Source organism: Falco punctatus (genome assembly GCF_963210335.1).
Source record: "Falco punctatus genome assembly, chromosome: 4".
Lineage (NCBI taxonomy): Eukaryota > Metazoa > Chordata > Aves > Falconiformes > Falconidae > Falco > Falco punctatus.
The window spans coordinates 69,650,218-69,672,096 of record NC_137583.1 but is presented as its reverse complement, the minus strand read 5'-3'; the positions used below and the strand labels follow the sequence as shown (position 1 = coordinate 69,672,096).

At 38.0% G+C, this 21,879-nt stretch overlaps 1 protein-coding gene across 4 annotated transcripts in view; it reads right to left on the bottom strand.

Moving 5' to 3' along the window:
• Positions 1-310: 310 nt before the first annotated feature.
• Positions 311-21,879, bottom strand: part of PRTFDC1 (phosphoribosyl transferase domain containing 1) — a 48,063-nt gene continuing 26,494 nt past the window's right edge. The window contains exons 4-9 of one of the 4 annotated variants that reach the window (XM_080384655.1): positions 19,959-20,024; positions 6,239-6,256; positions 4,752-4,834; positions 4,289-4,335; positions 2,220-2,296; positions 311-1,603 (exon numbers count right to left, since the gene is read on the bottom strand). In XM_080384655.1, coding sequence (XP_080240781.1) covers positions 1,556-1,603; positions 2,220-2,296; positions 4,289-4,335; positions 4,752-4,834; positions 6,239-6,256; positions 19,959-20,024 — 339 coding nt within the window. In that variant the 3' untranslated portion in view covers positions 311-1,555. The remainder of the gene's footprint in view (positions 1,604-2,219; positions 2,297-4,288; positions 4,336-4,751; positions 4,835-6,238; positions 6,257-19,958; positions 20,025-21,879) is intronic. The other 3 variants (XM_080384656.1, XM_080384657.1, XM_080384658.1) reach the window with 3 other exon arrangements.

Sequence of the window (21,879 nt, the reverse complement as noted above, 5' to 3'; positions counted from 1 at the left end):
GTGTCTTCTTTTCTGAAACAGAAGAAAGTTATCCTAAGAGGGAAAGCTTTTCCACAGAACTCTTTAAAAATATAGGTTAAAACAGTAAAGAAATGAAAGCTAAAGCATTTCTCTTGCAATCACAATAATCCTTTGATCTTTATTCCATTAACATCATGGATTTTATCCAAATAACAATAGCTTATGAGCCACAGAATACACAACACAAGGTATGTTTAGATTACCAGTTAAATGCATATTTTTGAAGAGCTTTTAAACATGTGTGAAACATGCTGAAGCAGAAAAATAAACAACTGTGCAATGTAACAGGTGTTTTTAATGTTTCTTTATTAAAGGAACCTGAAGCTAAAAACAATCTGCCACTTAGAGTTCAGAGCAAAGCTACTGATACACAGACACCTTCTTTGCATTGGCTTCTCTCAGGAAGTTGTTGAGAACAGTTACGTACAGTACAGAATTAAATTTTTCTCACTTATTACAGCATGTAAATTAACAAACTGCTTCAAACATGATGTATAAGGGAAGGAAGGAATCTAGAGTCTATGGTATTCCTATGTCAACTGGTTTTCTGTTTCCCTCTATTTTTTTTTCTTTTTTTATACAAGTCTTCTCCAACATGGTCAGCTCTGTATTCTTAGAAGACAATGCAAGGTTAGAGTCTCAAATTAGACATGCTACAAAAACCGAATCATAACTGAATAATTGTCTGACTAGCATTAAACTTTTGTGCTTAATGAGGTTTAATTAAGAATATATGCACAGGAGAACACCATGTTATTTTTTTATTTGTTTGTGTCCCATAGGATACCACGCAGAAACTGAAACCTGCCTGGCATTGTTCTGTCATGACTAAAATTCAGCACATTGAACAGGTTAGTTCTATGGCTACATGACATACCAAAAACATGAATGACATCTTCCAATTTCAAGATGCACGGTGTCTTGCAAAGGCTCATTTCACACCAGCATTCTAACTTGGCACATTCTGAGAGTTAAAACTTCTGTTTGGAAGAGGCAGTAATGAACTGCTAGAAATGTACTATCATACAACATACAATTTCAGCTGAAATTTTTTAATTGTGGAATTGTATCAAAATAATACTTTCAATTTTGCAGCAGTGTATCTGAGCAGGACTACAGGGATACTTAAGTCATTAAAATTCTGTAAAATAATCTTCACGCACAAAACGGCATTTTTGAATGATCTTATGTAACAAAGTGAAGTACATGAATTGTAGTGGGTAGGAAGATGGACTGAGTGAAGAAAAGATGCATGCACAATGAGACTTGAGGCAAACAAATTATTAGTCAAAAGGTATCATGTGGTAAATTTAATACTTTAAAAAGGTAATAACTTTAAAAGCCCCCTACTTCACATTTTAGGTAAGAGTTCTCAGTTCTGTAAATATTAGTCAGTATCTCTAGAGTAAACGCCTTACATTGAGTTGAAAGAAACACAGGTCAGTCAACTGCTCTTCTGGGAGATGCTTAAGGGAGTGTAGTCAAACTTCTGCTTCACTGAGCTTTCAGATCTTCAGGTGAGGATGTTACTGCTTCAGACTCTGTATTTTGCTTTGCCATGATCATTGATAACACATATGTGCTGAAAAAAATTGAACACTGATTGCAACAGCATATTTGATTACATTATTAATGAATTGTTCAGAAATAATTTTGCTTGACCAATCTAGTGACCTTGTAATTACCCCTTCCTTTCCAAAGACCTGGAATTGAATTCTGATTTCACTTTCTAGCTACAGTAAGTTCTCCCGCTTGCAATTCTCAGCTTTCAGGTCTGCCCCTGGGAGTACCACAGGAAGCAAAGGCAAGACTCAGGGCTTTTATCAATCATTATCCTTCTGTGAAAAGGGGCAGGCAACATAGCAGTAAAAGTCCAAACCGGTCTGAACTGTAGCTGTGTTTCGTTTTTTACTGCTGTGTCTGCACATACCGGGAATGGTGGACCTGTGAAGTCCTAGGCTCACAGAAGATGGAAGTGTAGCAGAGGTACGACAGGGGAAGAGATGAAGAACTGTTCACAGCACTGAGTAGTGACTCCTTTGGATTATTTGAGGTTTTTCAGGGACTACACTCACTGAAAGGGTCCCAGCAATGACATTAAGGCCCCAGGGAGGAGGCAAATTATGGGGTATTTAAGACACCCTGGAAAAGTACAACAGCAATTTTTTAACTTTTTTATTTTTTTTTAAGAAACTTACATTTAGATCTCTGAAGTGCTCGTTGTAGTCTAAGGCATAACCCACCACAAATAAATCTGGAATTTCAAATCCATAGTCTGTATTGAGACAAACAAGAAACACTATCAACACAAGATCAGTGGCAGTTATATAGCCCTTAAATTCATGTGTTTGTTCTCTGACAAACAGAGTACAGATACATGCAGTCAGTTTTGGTTATGTTACTTTTGACTCAGAAGTCAAGGTCAGCGGTAGCCCTATAAGCAGTTCCTGCTCATAGACCATTTGTGACAGGGATGTGAACAGTCAGTGGAGAGTAGGAGAGTTCTGGACAGTTATCACTGGCACAACAGGCACATTGCAGAAGGAAGCCAAAATCAGAGCTGAAAAATTCTGCCTATGTTTGGAAGCTCTATTGGTACATGTGTATGATGACAACTGTCCAGTATCACACTAACGACAAAAAAAAAAGTAATATTATAATTCAGAAGTAACTTTGAGGGATTTATATATTTTCTTCTGCGAACAGCAAAAGCTATTTTGCATATTATGCTACCAAAACATGTCAAATGTTTCTTAAATTAAAGCAAAGCCCCAACCTTGTGAAGACTCATGCACAAGCTTAACAAAGCAAATGCATGCAGTGTAGCTGAATCATACAACTCACACACTGGAAGTTAAGTATAGGTATGTATCTTTTTGAGTGTGAGGGTCTGCGCAGTATCAGCACTACATAAACCAAGTTAGACCCTTTCCAAATTTTTCACTAAGTAGCTAGAGAAAAACATAACCTTAGGGACACAAAAATAGGTCAGCATACAAAATTTTACACATATACAAGTAATGTATTTACTCAATTGTTAAAAATTGTGGGTAACAGACACTTTGGAATCATAAATTTGGGTGAGGATATCACTGCCAGTGATTTACAAGAGAGATCTCTGATGTTTTATAAAATCCATCACACTATGAATAAACAAAGACAAAACCTTTCATTTTACAAGGTATTGCATAAAAATATTAAGCTACCTTTCACAAAGTAATTTTACTGTATTTTTTTATATGTTTAACATTACTGAATCCAGTCAAACATACATTTTTATCTATTGGATTAATTTCTATATGTTAAAAATACCACTGTATAAGAAGTTGTACAACAAAGTGTTTCAATCACAGTTCAGATTTGGCTTAAACCACAGGGCCATGCCCAACACTGAGCAAATTTTGCTTCATAAAGTTTCCGTCTCTCCCACATCCCAAATCAAGACCCTTCATGCTGCCTCCCCGTACTCACCTACCTACTGTCCTACCCTCCTCCCCAGCTCAGCTGACCAGAGCCTTCTTCAGTAGTCAACATGAGTCAATCTCTTCTTGACAGTTCCGATGCTTTTCAGTATTTAGCCACATATACCTGTTTTTACATCACTTATTCTAGTAAGTCTAAAATGGCAACAGCTCGGTATAGCTCCATTTATGGCTTCATCACAGCACAGTAAGTAGATATACCAATAACTCAGAGAGAAGAGATGCTGGTGTGACACAAACAAGGAGCAGCAGGAGGAAGTTTAAAAAGCCCAATTTATCTTTTGCTTTTTGGGGGTGGGATTTCATTGTAATATCATTGTTTACCCTTTAAACAATAACACTTCTCAAAAAATAACAAAAAGTGTTATTTTATTATAAAAGTGTAAACCTTGTGAATAACTGGGTCACAATAAAACACCTTTCATGTTCAGATGGAATCCTGCAGCTCCTCCAAAGAGATGCATTGAGGAAGGAAAAGGAAGAAATGGACTTTCTCCGCTATATAGTTTGCCAGAGGCAGAAGATAAAAACACCTTTCATGGATAAAATTAAACCCTTTCATAACTTCCCTATAAAGTTAGCACTCTGCAGAAAACATCAGACTATAAGGAGGCTAAGCTTTCTAAACTAAACCACAATTACACAAATCCTCCCATTGCATCCCATAGTCCCATTGACAACTGGTATTTTACAATGCTTCTAGCACTCCATAGAATGATATGCAAATGGTAGAGTAGTGGTAAACTTTTGTACTGTCACGTACTGATCTGCACAACAACACTTACAATCTGGTCTGTACCCATCAGGCTGAGACGTTCTTTTCACCAACAAACTGTAATTAAAAACAAAATAAAACTCATGTAACCCTAGATATTCATCTGAACAACATGCATTAAAACTATTCCCTTTATCAAAAAAAACTTCCGAGCTATGTGAATCACCATTCTCATTCTGCCTCTCCTCCTGACACTGTCCTGATGGCAGGGAAAAGATGGGTGTGTTCCCCTTCAAAGTCCATCAGTGCCAGGCTTGAAATGGCTGAAGGGTCATTGCCACTGCAGAACAATACAAAAGCATTTCCTACCCTTCCCTCCGCCCCCCGTTAGTGACTCAGGCAGCTCCTCCGCAGAGCTCCCCATGTGATACTGCAGCATCAAACTAAAGCAGGATCTTGGAATGGGAACCTCCACTAGAAAGTATGTTGGGCTAAACTAATTCATTACTAAGTTTTGCGACGGTTTTACTCACCTTGCCACTTTAATCATTTTTGGCTTGTATTTTTCTATATTATTAAGCAGAACCTTCATAGTCCTTCCAGTTCCAACAATATCCTCACAAAACATGAAAAACAGAATAAGTAAGAAACAAAGGAAAGCTGAAAACAGGAAATGTGGACAATGACTGAGCAGTTCCACCTTCTTATTCTGTGGAAATTCTGTATTTTTCCCAGCGTATTGTGAGCCACATCAAAAAAAGGTCATAATTTCTACTCATAAAATCACCAGTTAAAGGACTGTCCACTTCCTCTTGAAAATATTTGTGTTTTCAGTACTTGGGATGTAACACGGGACTGGAGATGCCTTACTGGGCACTGCAAGGATGAAGGGATCAGACTTTTCATATTATGCTCAAGACTACATTATGTCAACATCTCTCCATGTGGGGGCCAAATCTGCCCTATTTGTGTTTTATTAGTCCAGTACAAATGAGAATTCTCTAGGGCTGCTGTACCCAACCTGATCTGAATATCAGTAGATACCTGGCTACAAAACTGACCATGAGATGGAGAGCAGCTGTTGATGCCGAACTCTGTGGGTGTGGATTTTGTATTAGCAACACTTTATCTCTGCCCCTCAGCTATCTAAAAGCATTAACAAAATTTGCTGCAGACATTTTTCATTTCTGTTACAGCAGTTAGCATTAGCAAATACGGAGCTCCTAGCAGCTATTCAGGTAACCAGCCATCTCTGAGGCTGATGACTTTTTTCCCCTCCTTTGCTAAGAAAAGACATTCCAACATTTACGCATTTCCTTCATTACACTGTCCAGCTTATTTCCCACACCAGCAGTCCGGGCCTGAAATGCCAGTCAGATCCTGAGGTGCTCTCTAACCTTCCCAATTGCTTTTCCAACATTTTAAGAGGATCACATACATTAATTAAGAGAGAATTTGCAGCACCAGTGAGGAAACACATTCTTTTCCTCTACTGCTGATTTACATCAGTAACATATCTGTGACGGGCCCTCCCCAGGGGACACTGCAGGATGCAGTGCTGAGGAGCAGGAGCCATGGGACTTGACAGAATGACTGACATTCTCAACCAGTGTGTGCACAACCCTGAAGTTGTAAAGCATGTGCAGGGCTACGCTACTATTTCAAAGTCACGCAACTGAGAAGTGCAGGACATCACTGCAGTTGATCCATTGTCCTCCAAGTAAAAGAACAACTTGCAGAACAGGAGCTGATGAAACCATAGAAAAAAACCAAATCAAATTACACAGAAACAAAGACTCCTGGGTATCACAGGAGAGTACCAATTAGAGCAGCAGCAATCTAGTTTGGTCTGTCATACAATTGCAAAAACACTGAGAAGTCATTAAGCAAATCGACCCCTCTCCCTCTTCACCGCTTCCCAGCTAAAGAAGTGTAAACACAGACAGGTTTAGAAATCAAACACACTGACTTGACTATGTGACTTTAGCCAAGTACAATATGATATAAGCACCCAGCTTACCTCCACGATTAGAACGTTCTGAAAGAAACAAACAAAAAAAGGAATACAATTACACAATATTCACAGACTTAAAGAAACAAATGTTTGAAAAGGCAAAATGAAGATAGATAGGTCCCTGCACATATGTACAACACGGTAGGACACAAGGGGTTTCCTGTTTCATTTCTGTGCCCTGAAAAAGAGCCAGCCATAAGAGCAAGCCCTGCAGGCAGGGGCTACGACTTCATTCAGCTCTGTCTAGATTATCCTCTTTGTGCAAGAATGGATGTAGCTTCAGAAAATAAAATTAGATGGAAGAAATCCAAATGGGATGAGCTTTGCTTCATTCCAGTGCGTCTAGCTGTGTACTAGTGTACCCTACAGTTCACTACAATACTATTTCCAATGTTAATATGAGACTACAGCAGTAATATTCTTACTCTGAAATAAACGCACTTCCACCCCCCAGAAATCTCACAGTGAAGGATTACAGGCCGAGTTGTATCACTCATTCTCATACTGTGAAGCACCCTCTTTCTCTTCAAATCCTGCTGCTGAGATCAGTAGTATTACTTGAAGAGAAGGGGAGCGGTCCAGCCAAGAGCAATGATGTCAAGCCTTACAGGCTGATCTTTTTGCTGAAATGGTTCATCGCTGTTCCAGGAATCATAATATCTAAGGTGACTTCTGCTCTTCTATTAAAAGCAGTAATAAGAAGTAATCTCCTTATTGGAAGAAATAAAAATGTATTTATTAGTGGGCATTATCATCTGCATGTTCAAAGGGATGGACTCTTACAACCTTGGATTAAGATCTACTTTCTGAGGTGAAACCTGCAATTGCACAAGGAAAGCCATTTCACAAATACCTGTATCTATCTATGTATAGGTCTTACACGCATGTGCACATTGTACATGCCACAAAACCTTAAGACAGTTTTATATCCATGCAGTATTCACCAGACTAGCTTACATTCCACTTCCTTTCTATCAGGCTTCTTTGCTTTCTACACACATAATGTGGGGACTGTCTGATTTCCTTTTCCATCGCAGAAACCCAAGACAGAGTTCTGAGAACGACTGAAACACCACAGAGGAGTGTGTGAAGGGAGTATGTTCATGAACAACACACCTTTGACAGTTTCATTAAATTATATGTACATTTAAAAAAAAATCTTCAAAACAGAAATTATTAATATAGATTGTCCGTATTTATATTCATACTGCAGTTCCTCCTAACAATTACAGTGATTGGTAGGAAGACACAGCATGCTTCACGCACCAACTGCTGCAGAAACATGTTACCACACACTGTATTATACCTGGATGCTTCTGAAATGGCAAAACACTTGGTAAAGGTGTGGAGGGAACTCCCGGTGGTAGTTCAGCAGATGTCAGCAATGGAGATAGCGCTCAAGAAAGCCACTAATTTAGACTGAGCTCCAGTGGAATGTGTGTTAATCTTGGAGGGTGGCTCCTTTTTGGTGTTTTCATAACAGGTTTCACTGGTGGTTATCCTGCTTGGCACTCCTGACTTTCAACCTCTCAGCTGCTGACACAAACAACTCTGGATCTGAAAGACCTAGTCCTGTGGAGGTAAAAAGTCAAAGGCCTCTTAACAACAGAAGTCCACAGATGTCCTGTCTCTAGAATTTTCTTCCTTTGAGAAAGAATGGAAGTATGTCAGTCCTCTAGATAAGATGAAGAAGCCAAAACCACATTCAGGAGAAGCTTATGACAGGTGTGCAGGGACACATTTTCTTGAAGGAAGCCATTTGAATCCAGAAAGGGCTTGGCTCTCATCTGGCTTCCTGGATGAAGTCATAACTAGGAAAAACACTTCCAAAGTCTAGCCCAGGACACCTGGGTCTGAGGCATAAGCAAATCACTTGATTCAGTCAGTGGGCATCTGAAGATTACGTGCAGGAGTAATGGTTTAACTATCCCTCAGGGAACTTGCACAGCTGGTGGTATACGTAAATATTTATATGTGTACATATACATACACACATATATGTATATATGATATAGGGAGAGAGCAGAAGAGTTGACAAGGAAAGAACCTCAGCAGAACTGAAGATGGAGACGAACTCTTTTCATATGTGCAATCAGTACAGGATGACTGCGAGTGGCACCTGGCAAGAGAGGCTGACCTGACATCAGCCTGACATCCTGACCCATTCTGCCAGCTTTCTGCATCTCCTGCTGCTCTTCATACCGTTGACACAGACTTTCTTCCCAAAGGAAAAGCAAAGATCTTCTAGTGACAAGACCTACCCAGCAGCTATGGCATAAGATGGGACACACCCAAACTGACATGGCAGAGGGCTGCAAAGTCCTGCATTAGCAGACTGTGTCAGGGTGCAGCAAAGGCTGGTGGCTCCCCGAGTGGAAGGTAGCCATGTGTGGAGTGCAGTGACACAGCTGGCAGAGCAGGGGCCTTGCCAGCCAGGGCCCAGCCCCGCAGTGCCCCAGCGAGGCGAGCGGGCAGACCCAAGTCTTGTCCAACCAAGGGTGCATAGCATCAGGTGAGTTCATGGTGACCACGCAGATCTGAGGTCAAGCTGACATGTCAATCCACAGGTTGGGATCAGGTCCAGTGAGAGTAATCATGATCAGATACAGCCTCCTGGTCTTCAGGCAGGTCCACAGCAATGAGACAGGTCCAAGGTTAACTGGGAAGTCAGTCTGTGAGTTAGGGTATAGATTAACTTCTATAGTAACGTGCAGGCATGGCTGTATCTGAGCTGAAGATCAGTACCCATACAGCATAGCTCAAGCATGGACTAAAAGCCCAGGGCTGAGCTGAACTGAGGTTCCTGTGCCCACAGGTGTGAGTAGAGGCCCCAGGTGACACAGGTCATGGCCACTAAGGCCTATTAGTGCACAAAGGGCTGTGACTGATTGAGAGAAAAGCGTAGTCCTGAGATGTTTTGTTGGTAGACGAATATGGTTCCTTGCTACCACAGCTGCTTCAGCTATCCTGTAAAGAGCAGCAATAGGGATTCTCTTGCTTATTCACAAGTGGAAATTATAAAATTAGACAGAATGAGAGGCAGCAGCCTCCCTGGCCAGGGAATCAGGATTAAACCAACAGGGAGGAGCAGACCTTACTAACTGTGAGAAAAAAATCATAAGACATTTATAGAAAATAGGGCTGAGGAGACCATGAAATGTCATCAAGACTGTTCTGTTGGCCTGAAGAATCAACCTAAAACTATCCCTTGTGATACCTGATTTACCTGTTCTTGAACCTGATGAGTACTTCAGAACTTCCCTGGGCAATGTCTCAGTGCCTCATTATCTCAGAGCAAAAATACAATCAGAAAACTTCTGTTGCTATTTGATCTGAACTCGTTTTGCAGTGGACACGGAAAAAGCTTTATTTTCTTCTCTTTTTAACTTCTTCTATATTTGAAGATAGCTGTATTTCCTCAGTTTCCTTTTCTTCAGATTAAACAGCCCCTATTTATTCAACATTTTCTCATAAGTTAGATTTTCTCAATTTCTGATCATCCTTTTGCTCTCCTCTGGAACCTGTCCAGTTGGTCAGAATCCTTCTCTAGCTGTAGTGCCTCAAACCAGAGAGAAGCCTTTTCCAGTGGCAAGAAGAACAAAAGAACCACTTTGTATGCTTTACAAATAATCGTCCTTCCTATATATTCCAGTACAACAGTTACGCCTTTTATAAAGGTATGCTGTTGTCTCATGTGCAACTTGTGATCCACCTATCATCTCTAGTTCAGAACTCACTTGCGTTTATGCAAAAGATTACTTCTATATAAACACAGAAGTTAGTATTCATTTTTATTGTCATTACATGTCATTCTGTGAACCAAATTCTTAAAATATTTTTTTAAGGTCACAGTACTATCTTGTAGTATTTCTCCAGGTAGTCTCACTAGCATTAAATCCTAATTCTATCTTTTCAATCATGAATTAAATATTATATAGTCCCTGGAGACCATGCTTTAATGTATCCAGTCTGACAGTGAAGCATAATTAACTGTTTTTTGAGAACAGCTTTCCAGCCAGTCATACATCTGTCTAATAGAAATTTAATCTTGTCTACATTTCCTTATCACAAATGACTCATATGAAGGAAAGAAGATTTAACATGGATCCAGACATGCCTGAAGGGTTTGTCTGGCCACAAGAGTGATAGTCACCTGTGCGTGACTTCAGAAGTTTAAGATCTCATATTTATTGACTAACTTGAGAAGGAAGAATATCAGTAGGCCCTGAAATTGTCTGACCAACATTCTTTTATATTTGCCTCTTCTCCTCAGAGTCAAGGAGTCCAACAGTTGCAAATATATACACTGAGAGGTTTGGTCCTTTGAAAGTCCCTTTAATCAGGCAGTTGTCTAGGTCAGGAAACAGATTCTGTTTTGTATTATGCACAGCCTCATTATTTCCAAAACATCGATGAAGATTTTCTGTATGTAAGGACTTTGTAGTGGAAAAGCCACTATAAAATATATAGATATGAAAACATTCGGTATATATAAATAAACGGGCATCCTGATCATTGAGAGATACATTAATCCCTGCTTTGATTAGGCTGAAGTCGTCATGTTTAACTTTTGCTTATGGCTGAAGGTATTTAAATGGTTTGCCATCCTCTGGTACCAGAAACTGTCACCTACAAAATGACATGATGTGCTGGGAAACTGACTGTATTATTGTCTATCCCCTACTTTCTCCTGTTGAAGCAGGCTACTGATAGAAGGGTTCCAGAAAAGAGATGGCATAGCATCCATGAGCAGCCAAGAAGTGCTTTGATATACAGTATCCAAGTCTAGTCAGTAGTGATGTATAACTAAAACTGGTTGAAATAGATTAGGTTATCCTTGATTAGATGGATAGACTTTGTGACTGCACATGGACATTTGCACTGAGCAGAAATAGTATTAGTGGTGTGAACTGAATCTACACAAAAATAAAATCTGTGCTCTCATATTCTTTTTTAGACAGTAGTAGAAACGGTTCATAGCCGCATGTCTTGGGACATCTTGAAAAAGCAGTTTTTTGACAATATTAGTACTGTGTAAAATGAAGAAGAAATAATTTCTAACCCCTGCATTCCATGGGACTTTGTCTCCCACGTTAGAGAGACACATTTTCACTTATATAATAAATTTCCATGTATCTGTGTAAATTTTTTAATAATGGACTGAAAACCTGCAAAAAATTGAACATCTGTAGTTTACTGATTTTCAAAGCCACATGAGCTTACACACAGCAAGAAAGTAGGTTGTTGTTATAATACATGTAAGAAAAATCTTGACTCGTAATAAGCTGAAAAATACTCTGGCACTGAGTCAAATACATTTCTATTGTTTACCTTCCCACGGGTCAGTAATAAATGGAACAACGTCAGCTAAGAAAACCAAGCAAAGTAATCAGATCATGTATGCCTCCTGCCTGACAGTAGTAAGTGTCATGGAAAATATTTTTCACCTCCCTGGAAAAGAATAACAATTTCTCTAGATTTTGATTTTATGTTCCATTCAGAAGACTGATTTCAAAGAAAAACTGCTACAAAACAGAAGTGCTTCAAATTTAGCACTGAATAAGAATTTGAGGGAAAGGCTACCTTTGATTTAACATAAACCATAACATTTTAACAAGGTAAAATGCTAATTTGCAAATTCAGACAGGGAGATTATTTCCTGGAAAGCAGAAACTCTTTTTAAGTAATTAAATAAACAACCATACTTAATGCAATACTACAGCTAAGAGGACAAACACAGCCTTTGCACATATAGCAAGAAAATTGAGTAGGTAAACAAAGAAGGTATCTTCTCCTTAAATGTTTCAGCATAAAAGCCGTAACATACATTTTTTAAAAAAGCTGTTTAAAAAAACCCTGAAAGAACTCAATACTGGGAAAAGAATAATGATTTGAGACCTGGAAAAAACACCTTACAGTGTAGTAACGTTTGTGGCAGGAAGTAATAGCTTTTATTTAATCAACAGGCCAGTTCCCAGTGGGAGAACATTTTTCACAAAAGAACTTTGACCTTTCAGCCCACAACCTCAAAGAGACCACAAAATACCTTCAACAGTTGAGCCTGGGAACAAAAATTCAGAACTGCTGTATGCGCTGGAAATCATGGACTCAATAAAATACTGGCTTTACAGCACATTACAATCTTCCACTGCAGCTGACCTCCAACTTATTAATCAGTGTTCCACAGCTGATAATTTGCTCTCTTATTTCAGCTCAGAGGAATTCTTAACGCTTTTATTTGCCCCTTTGGTCACAGGGCAGGCAATCATGTAGGGCACTCACTGTTTTCTCCAAAACTGATTACCCCATTAGGTTAAAACTAGGAATTTCTACAAAGCTGTACTTAGCTTGAAGCTTGCTGATTCTGTTCAGACCTACAGAAGGATCTACATGCTTGAAATTTTGTTTCTTCCAACTATATCATCTGCCTAGTATTAATTTCCTGTTATTAATTCTACCTTCAAACCTTGTCTCATTTACATCCTATGGTACTTTACAGCAGCTCCCAATTAGTATTAGTTTATGTAAAAAAAGCTTAAGTAATGACTGGATGATAGGCAAATATGCAACCATATGGCAATATAAATTTGATAACGGCAAGCTGCTCAATCTAGCAGACAAAGGTATTAAAAAAGGCAACAGTGAAAGGAAAAAGCTATCCAAATTCAGAAGGGAAAATCAGGTTCACCATTTTAGTAGTGATGACAGTTGAATGTTAGTAAAATGTGTCTGAAGTACGGAAGCTTTTCTAAATCAAAATAGTTGGTAGCTCAAAAGCTACCTATTCTGCTGTACACACAGTGAAGAAATTATCATTTGGGACCCTTCAATCTAATTACCCAGAAGTTCAGACAAGAAAATAATGGTGCTTTGGGACCTTAAAATATAGGAACCTCTGAAAAAAAAATGTTTGTGATCACAACAAATAAATGTAGTAAGAAAAAAAAATTAACGTGGCAAGGTTTGCAGAATTTTTTAAGGAAGGAATTAAAGAAGGCAGATTTACCTAAGTCTTGTACAGCTCATTAAAGGTAAGCAGGTAGCAAGTTTGAAAGACAGAACTTCTGCACATGCTACTTAAATTTGAAACTCCTGGCTACAGGATCTTGTTGGACTACAGGTGTGATTGGAGTTACAAAGAGATGATACAGACATGGATAACATTTCTAGTACTAGATGTATTCAAAAAGATAGTTCAGATATAAACTGGATTTTGGAAGTCTCTGTTCTTTCTGTGTTTCATATATCCTTTCCCTAACAAAATTCCAGTTGTCTGGTGCTGAAGACCTGACACAAGCCTAGACAAGCCTTCATCCTATTTATTATAGTGGTAATGGTGGTCTTACAAGTGGAGAAAATACATGGAAATTGGGAACGATGGAAATACTTTCATTTTTGAGTCCCCATCAGTGTCCTATGTTCCTTCTTCTCTCCTTCTTGGCCAGAATTATTCTTAAATTACTTGGCGATACATATAACATATTATTACACCAGCTTATAAAGTATGCATGAATACAAAGTTGCTGGAAAAGGTGAGTTCTTTTATACATCTGGTTCTACAGATGAAGGCGTAATCACAAAAAATACAAAAGTACAAAAAAAAAAAAAAAGACACATCCCCTTTTTACCTATCTCTATTTCTTTTTCTTTCTCTTTTTTTCTTTTTTTTTGGGGTGGTGGTGGAGGTAGAAGGCTACAAAACAGAGTATTTTCATTCCCTTTAGTTCAATTTCCATTCAGAAGTCTGCATTTTCAGTTAGATTATTTCTAAAGACACCTTCATTTTCATTTGTACTCCATAGCATCAGAAATACATAAATCGGTAATGTGACTCTTCAAACTGAATTGTTAACGGGTTATCAGCTTACTCACCACACATGCAGTACTTGCTTTCTTAGCATTGTATTTGGGGAAACTCAGGTTCTACTGTTTAAACAAGACATTTTATGACAACTTGTTAGGCTTGAAAAAGCAGTGCCATAAGGCTTGAAGAATCATCAGCAAACAAAGGTTAAACAATAATGCACCGAGTTTCAGAAGAGGTCCAAAGGAAGCGACAAGGACTGCTGTTAGAAGTGAAATCATTTTATGGTATGCACAGGAATGAAATCCACATATACTAAGACTTCATCAAGATGTTAGAAAATAATATGAAAGACTTGTGAAATTAGACATCTAAATGGGAGGTTTCTACAGGGTTCTTTAAAAGGTCACGAAAGTCCGATTTTAACCTTTTGTGCTGGGCTGATCCGTATCTTATGGCATTCCTGAAAGGACAGACATCTCAAAAACATTGGTTTTTTAGACACTCAGTTTGGTCAGTGTCAGCTGTTGATGGGAGCAACCTGGGCAGTGCATTAACAGTCGGTATTATACAGACACCAGCTACTTAAAACTCTGTAAAACTAGTTCAGTATCTCCAAGAGTTAACAGAGCGGAGGATGTGACGGAGGGCATGATGATATGCTCTCACTGACGTTTTGTTCTTAGAGAGCATTGTGCTGAATGCTGTACATGCACATGTTCTGCTTGCAGCCATCTTTACAGCATGCTTCTGTTGTGCATAAGAAGTAGAGCAAATTACCATACTCAATCTAAAGGCAATGCAGGAATGGATCACTGTCTCCAATCTCTTACCTGAAGAAAAAAGTGTAATATTCTGATTATCTGGAATTGGAAGAGGATTTTCTGGACACAGGTGAAACCAAAAGTTATGGACACGTATGATATAGAAGCAAGTAGACAGTGGGTGAGCAAAGCCCATGTGAAAAATGGGATAGGAAGGCTAGGAAGTTTTTTTTTGTACTTTTGCTTCCTCAGAACAACAACAAAAAAAGAAAATAATGGTGAACAATAGAACAGATTACCTAAGAAGCAAAGAAAGGTGATTGACTTTGGGGAAGAAAAAAAAACAACATAACTGCTTTTTTCTGTGGAAAAAGCAGTTAAGGATGGCAACTGTCAGAAGAGTAGACGGTATAAAATCTAAATGAGAAAAAATGCAAAACAAAAAGTGACTAAAGATGGCAGTTAAGATACTGAACATGTGGAATGTGTCAAGACACATAAAATCAACGTTTGAAAAGACGAAAAAAGCAAGGCTGCACATCTGATAGGAAGGCAGTAAGAAGTACAGATGAGTGGGGGACATGACTATTGAAAAAGTGTATAGTGGCTTTTGTATACCTTTACTGTCATATAAATAGTCTCTCATGTACATGATATTCTAAAGAAAAAAAATTATTTTTTCTGCAAATTTATGGGCATTATTCCAGAAAGGAATGCATACAGGGAGAGAAAACACATTAGTCAAGGCAGTGCATACTGAAAGATAAAGAAAAAATAAGTATTGAACCAAGAGAATTCTCAGACACAAACTTGAAATGGTGGAGACTATAGTATGTATTTTAAATCTAGAGAATAAAACCTTGTGTTATACAGCTATCAAATACTGAAATGTTAATGTATTTTGAAGAATGATAGAGAGACAGCTCTCAGAACTGTTGTTAGAACCTATGGCATGCAGAGAAAATGGTTTAGTAAATTAAGAGAAGAAATGAGAGGCATAAGAAAAGAAAGTGAGATTGCATTATGTTCCTGGAACATCTTCCCATATGACAAGTGGGGCAAGAAAATGGTAGACAGTGGATAAATTGATTTAGATGAGACACATAAAGGAAGTCTGGAGATTTTATAGTACAAATCCTGCCAGACGGAAGTGAGGAGTGCTGCATGGTAGATATCTTCCTCTGAATGAAATCTCTTTCTGATATGAGCTGATAAGTCATTTTAGAAGAATATTAGAGTAGTGATGGGAGTGCTCAAACTAGCAGAATGAAGTGCAGAAAGAATACAAGACGTTCATTTTCTTTTGTTCTTGATCGCTATTTATCACCTTCTACACTTTTCTGAAAATGCCAAAACCACTGTTTGTCAACAAGATGTACTCAATATGAACAAGGGAAACAGCCCTTCATAAAGAACATAAACATTGACCCATATTACAGATAGATGTAATATCAGAAATTCACTGCTCAATAATTGTATCATACTAAGTACATAACTACTTTATTTTAATTAGTTCTTCTTAAGCCAACAAATGAAAATTATTTTGTTCACATTCTACGTTCTGTAGAAATAGTGATAATGACAAGAATATATGGATCTCATTTTGACATCAATTACATTATGCAATTATAATAAGTAATTGCAAAATGATAAAAACTTAAGTTTATGATATTGTCTAACTGGTCTTATTTGCAAAGAGACAAGGTAAAGTGGTATAGGAGCTTTTTTGAAAGGTTACAGGACATATTACATATAGAGTGATATACAGAATGATTCCGCTCAGTAGAGACTTTGGACTATGTAACTAGCTCCAAAGTTCCTGGGACAAAACATAGACACATACAAGTGTAAGACGTAAATGGCAGCGATAACTTACAACTCTGGTACAGCTGAATGTACTGAAGTTTCTAGATGTTTTAAAATTTACTTTGTTTAAATGCCACAAATATTTTAAAATGTGTTAAAAATTTTTACAGTATTATACAGTATGATTATGGTATTAACCCTAAACAGGGCTATATTATTTGTTCTTTCACCTCATCTGCGTGAATTTTTATAGCCATCTTGCTTTGAAACAGTGCCTCCAGTTTTCTGGATAGTTATTCATTATCTCCCCATTTGCAAAATTAATTCCTCTTTACAAACATGAATGATAATTTTTACCCAAATGATCATTTCAGCTTTAAAGCAATTGAAAACTAAGCAGCTACTTAACTATGAAATCAGCTAAGGAGAAATTTTATGTTCACCACTTTTGTCATTGGAGATTTTGAAATTGTATTTTTCTGCATAGAAATGAATAGTTACAAAGCATTAGAATCTTATGCTATATCAAGACTCATTCTTTAAGCACCTTTATTCATGGTTCATGTCATGGAAATCTTTATTCTTGCCTCTATGGCCTTCTTCAAAGAAGAAGAATTTCAAATTGTGCATGATTTTCTTCAAGCAACAGTTTGGGTCTGTATGCTAACTTCTCTCTCAGAATATTTCTCTTTTTCATGGTTTGGGTCATTATAAATTTTTTCCAGGATTATAATATTTTTACGAACAAAAGCATATTGTAGAGAAGTACAGAGCAGATATTCTTCCTTCTGAAGAGCTATTAGCCTTAACAGCCTCTTTTTAATTAGCTTTTAAATTTTTTTCCTTTCTTTAAGCTTTCTCAGAAAAAAATATTGTTACAGAACAGCATGTTCATGAACATACTCAGTAATCTTTTTTTCCAATAATAAGTAATACATGGAAATGCTTTATTTGTTCACTAAGATTATAGGCTAGCTGACATTCCAGGTATTATTACTTAATGAAGAGCACTTTAAGATCAAAATCTCAGAATCCTTTGTCTCCGGGTTTCAAAACTGTTTATATTATTGATGCTTTTAAACTTTACAGAAACTTCAGGGAACTTACATTTTGAACCCATGCTGGCACTTTTGAAAACACTTCCATGATCATTAAGTTAATGGGACTTAACCTGGCATATTAATTTTTCAATACAATTACAATATTTTCTTAATAAGTACTCCAAGCAGGCAGAAGAAGCACCCAACTTGCTTAAAAGCAGGAATTTGAATTCTATCAGTAGGTCTTCCACTAATTCACTCAGTGACTTAGAATGGTTACTAAAGCCAGCAGTTTTAAAAGCCAGCAGCTAAACTAAGGTACTAAAAAACACTTCAAGGAAAGATTTACATTGACCGTAGGAGGCTCTGAATCAGTCCACAAATGGCTGATTAGTAAAATGTGCTGAATACTTGCACTAATTGCTTAAGTCAACAACAGATGGAGGAGCTGGCATCCATGGACATAACACCACTCCTTCATATATCCAACTTTAGATGTGTAAGTAAGAACATTTCAGCTCAAGCTTCGCATCCCAGCTTTTCAATCAGTAAAATAAGTCTTAAGGAAACCCCATTCTCACCTGTTATAGTGAATATGCTATTAATTATTCATACATCATCTCTGTCACAGAAAACCATACATACAACCAACCACTGAAGATGCCCTTTCAGCATGTCTGTCCCCTGGGCAGTCCCAGCCCTCCCTTCCTGCTCCGCTGCAGCCTTTGCACACCCAGCTTCCAGCACTGGGCTCCCTTCCTGACCAGCAACTACCTTCGGTCCCAAACCAGCCCCTTCTTGCCTACCCAAAATCCCAGTCTCCTCACCAGCAATCTTAAACTGTATCACTCTTCAGTTTTTTCCTCAAGTATCTGCTAGCCTTCCAACAGCCAAATTACATGTCCTGTTCCATACATGGCAACAGGAGGGTCGTGCCAAGGAGAAAAAGGTCACTGGGAATTTCAGTGTCAGAGAACAATTTACTCCATTTTTGGAAAGAACAGAAATACTTGGGGTGAAGTTTTCCTTTTCTCTCATACACATCAGGACGCACACACATACACAAAAGTACTGCGAAAGAAAACAGTGTTTTGCCTCAGTGAATTCAATTATACTAGAAAGATTATGTCTGGAAAATATATTAATAACTGAAACCATTCATCAAGAAAACTTGGGATTAGAAGATAAGGAAGGGGAGCTGGGCCTGGAAGCTGAGAAAGTGTTTGGGCTATCTGGGAAAGAGAAATGTTAGGTAAGATGAAGAGGTGCACTGCTAGTTCCGCCTGTGAGGTAGAGAAACATATGCAAAATCATAGAAAAACAGGTAGCTCCAGTGTGTGAATATTAGAAAGTAGCAAATGAATTAGTATTTCCCAAGAACATGAATAACACTTTAGTGATAATCTGGAAACACCCAGCAGGAGTATTTAGAAGTGCAAATTGATGACATATGTATCACTAAAATATTCTGAGTATTACAGCATTTTTTTCATATAAGTTCTAGTTGCATCAAAACCTATTTAGTATTAAGGTACTAATTAAAGTTGGTTTTCTCTTCTTTTTCTTGTGTGCAATAGTACAACAAAACAAGTAAGTTTGCTAGTGCAACAGTTGAGTGCTCTGAAGAAACTGATACTGTTTAGTGCTAGCTAATAGAAGAGTAACTGCACATATAGTACAAATAACAAGCTACGTACTATGTTGCCTTAATGTGTAAGTAAAGAATCAATTTTTGACTGTTTTCCACATAGACCATTTGCCTAATGAAATCAGCCTTCCTTCTTCTTCAAAGTACTGCTTTGTACTGCCATGGCTAGATGAAAATAGCCTTTTCACTGACTCAAACCCTCTCTCATTACCACAACGTTCAAGCACAGTGCAAAGCAAATTCAGTCATACAGCCAGCCTGATTAGCTGAGTCAAAGGTTCCACAACCGAACTCTGTGCAGTCTGCAAAATTGTGTTAAACTCCTCATATGCTGAATTCAACAGGGATACCCTATGTGCAGTTTACTTGCATGCACCCATTGAAGGCAGAAAAAACAAGGCTCCAAGACATAAGCTCAGGAGAAGCAATTTTGCCCACGATCTCACTGATGGTACATGTGTAACTCTATTGGGAAATCCCTACACTGGGACCGAGGAGCTACATTCCAACCTTTCTGGGCAGCTGCAAACTGAAAGCAATGGCATTACAGCAATTTAATAATAAATTTCTTTGATTCCGCTATTAGTATCTGACAGTCCATGTGCAAAATTACACAGCTTTTCTCAAGTGTTTTTAGTGTTTCTTAAATTTAAAATTAACAAACCTTCCCAGTCAGCTTTGAAAGATCATCTCCTCCCATTATCTGCATATCTTGCATAGACTGATCATTCTGAAAGAAGAAAGACCAAACTTTGAAATTGGACATAACTGTATAAAATAAAAGTATAAACATGTTAATTTTTTCTGATCTTTCACAGTCTTGGTTACCAGTATTTTTTAATGCTCATTAGTATTGGTGTTTGACAAAACCACACTCTCACTTGTTCCTGTGGCTTCTATCATCTCCTGCTTGTACTTAAGCTAATGTCAGGCTCCAGGTTTTACTGAACTAGAAAATGTCACACCTTTCTTTTTAAAATAAATAATGTTCCCTTGCTTGCTATTTCTTAATATGATAAGCACTGAGTAATGTATTTGTCCCTTTCACAAAGGGAGGACTGGAACATCCCAACACTTGACCAAACACCTGTAACCACATTCTTTTTTTGGAACAGTCTTTAGAAACACAGACAAAATGTGCTTACATCTGTCACTCACACAGAGAACTGGGCTATTATTGAAGAAATTCACTCAATATTTTTTTCCGGGGAAAAATGTTTTGCAAAATTATCAATTGTTGTCAAGAATAGTTTCAGTGTTCTATACAGTTTCAAGAGGGTGGTTTTTTTTGCCTTATCAACTAAATCAAAGATAAAAATCCTTGAGGTCAATTTTGTAATATTAAATACTGCCAATCAGGTCAAACTAATGCAACAGAACAGTATTTGATTATCCAATTAGAAAAGGTGTTTTTTTAAAAAAAAACACAGTAAAAGTTCTTGTTTTGATAAATTTGTTTTACAGGCATTTCTTGTTGAAATTCATTCTGATGGAAAATTCTCAACCAGCTCTAGTTCAAATTCACTGTCAGCAGCACGCAAAGTCAAGATCACATAAGGGAGACACAGGGAAGCCCTGTTTTTAAGGGAAGACAATAGAGGCCTTAAAGAAGGTAGCAAATTAAAAAATATAGTCATGGCAAAGCTGCATGAACTTTCCAGAGAATGGAAGACCAAAACTAAGTATAGTTAATGTGTGCAAATTGGTGAGTGTGCTAATCTAACCTCCCTACCCACAGGAAGACAGTGTTACTTCAATTTTAATAATAGCTGTAGTACCACAATGTGACACTGCAGTTTACTAGTAACATCAAGAAGCTTTATTATTACAAACAACTGACAAAAATGCAATGCCTGAATACTTGGCTTTGATTTCATAAATCCAGTGCTCTGATGGATAAATAATGGCATGGCAGGACTTATAAGTTAGGTGAGGATATACTGGGCTAAGGGGTTTATAGCTGTTCTTCCCCTCAAAAAGCAGCACCAGCAGAGGTAGCATGCACACGCCTGCCATGCAGCACGGTTACAGCTGCACGCCCATGCAGATGGAAGCTGCATCTGCCCACGCTCACAGCCCAGGTGGCAGAAGTCCAGGGACTCTCAAGGAACCTTTGCAGCTGCTTGATCACAAGAAATTTGACAACCCCAGGAACTATTTGTGGTCCCCATGGGAATGGACTCTCTAAATTAACACAGCCTTCCTGAGTAACTGTAAGTAAAGGTTGCAGAATTCCCCAGATGACAATTTATCCAGGTTTGCATAGTGCAGACCCACCAAAAGGCTCCCTTTTTACTCAGACTCCAATTCTCAAAAAACTCTCACACCACAGCTTTGTAAGAGGTCCTTAGCAGTCATTGCTTTAAATGACAGTTTTTAGATCTGCCTTTACTTCTTCTGCACTGGATCAAGGAGCTTTAGATCCTTTCCATGCTGCCCTGATTCATTTCCTGGGAAACACAGCTAGAGCAGGAATAAAGGTTACATCCCATATGTTTTCCAAAAGAAGTTCCAGTATTTCTCTTATTTTTGTGAAGAAAAGCAGAAAGAAAAAAAGAAAAAAACCCTACCAGCAAAGCAAGCAA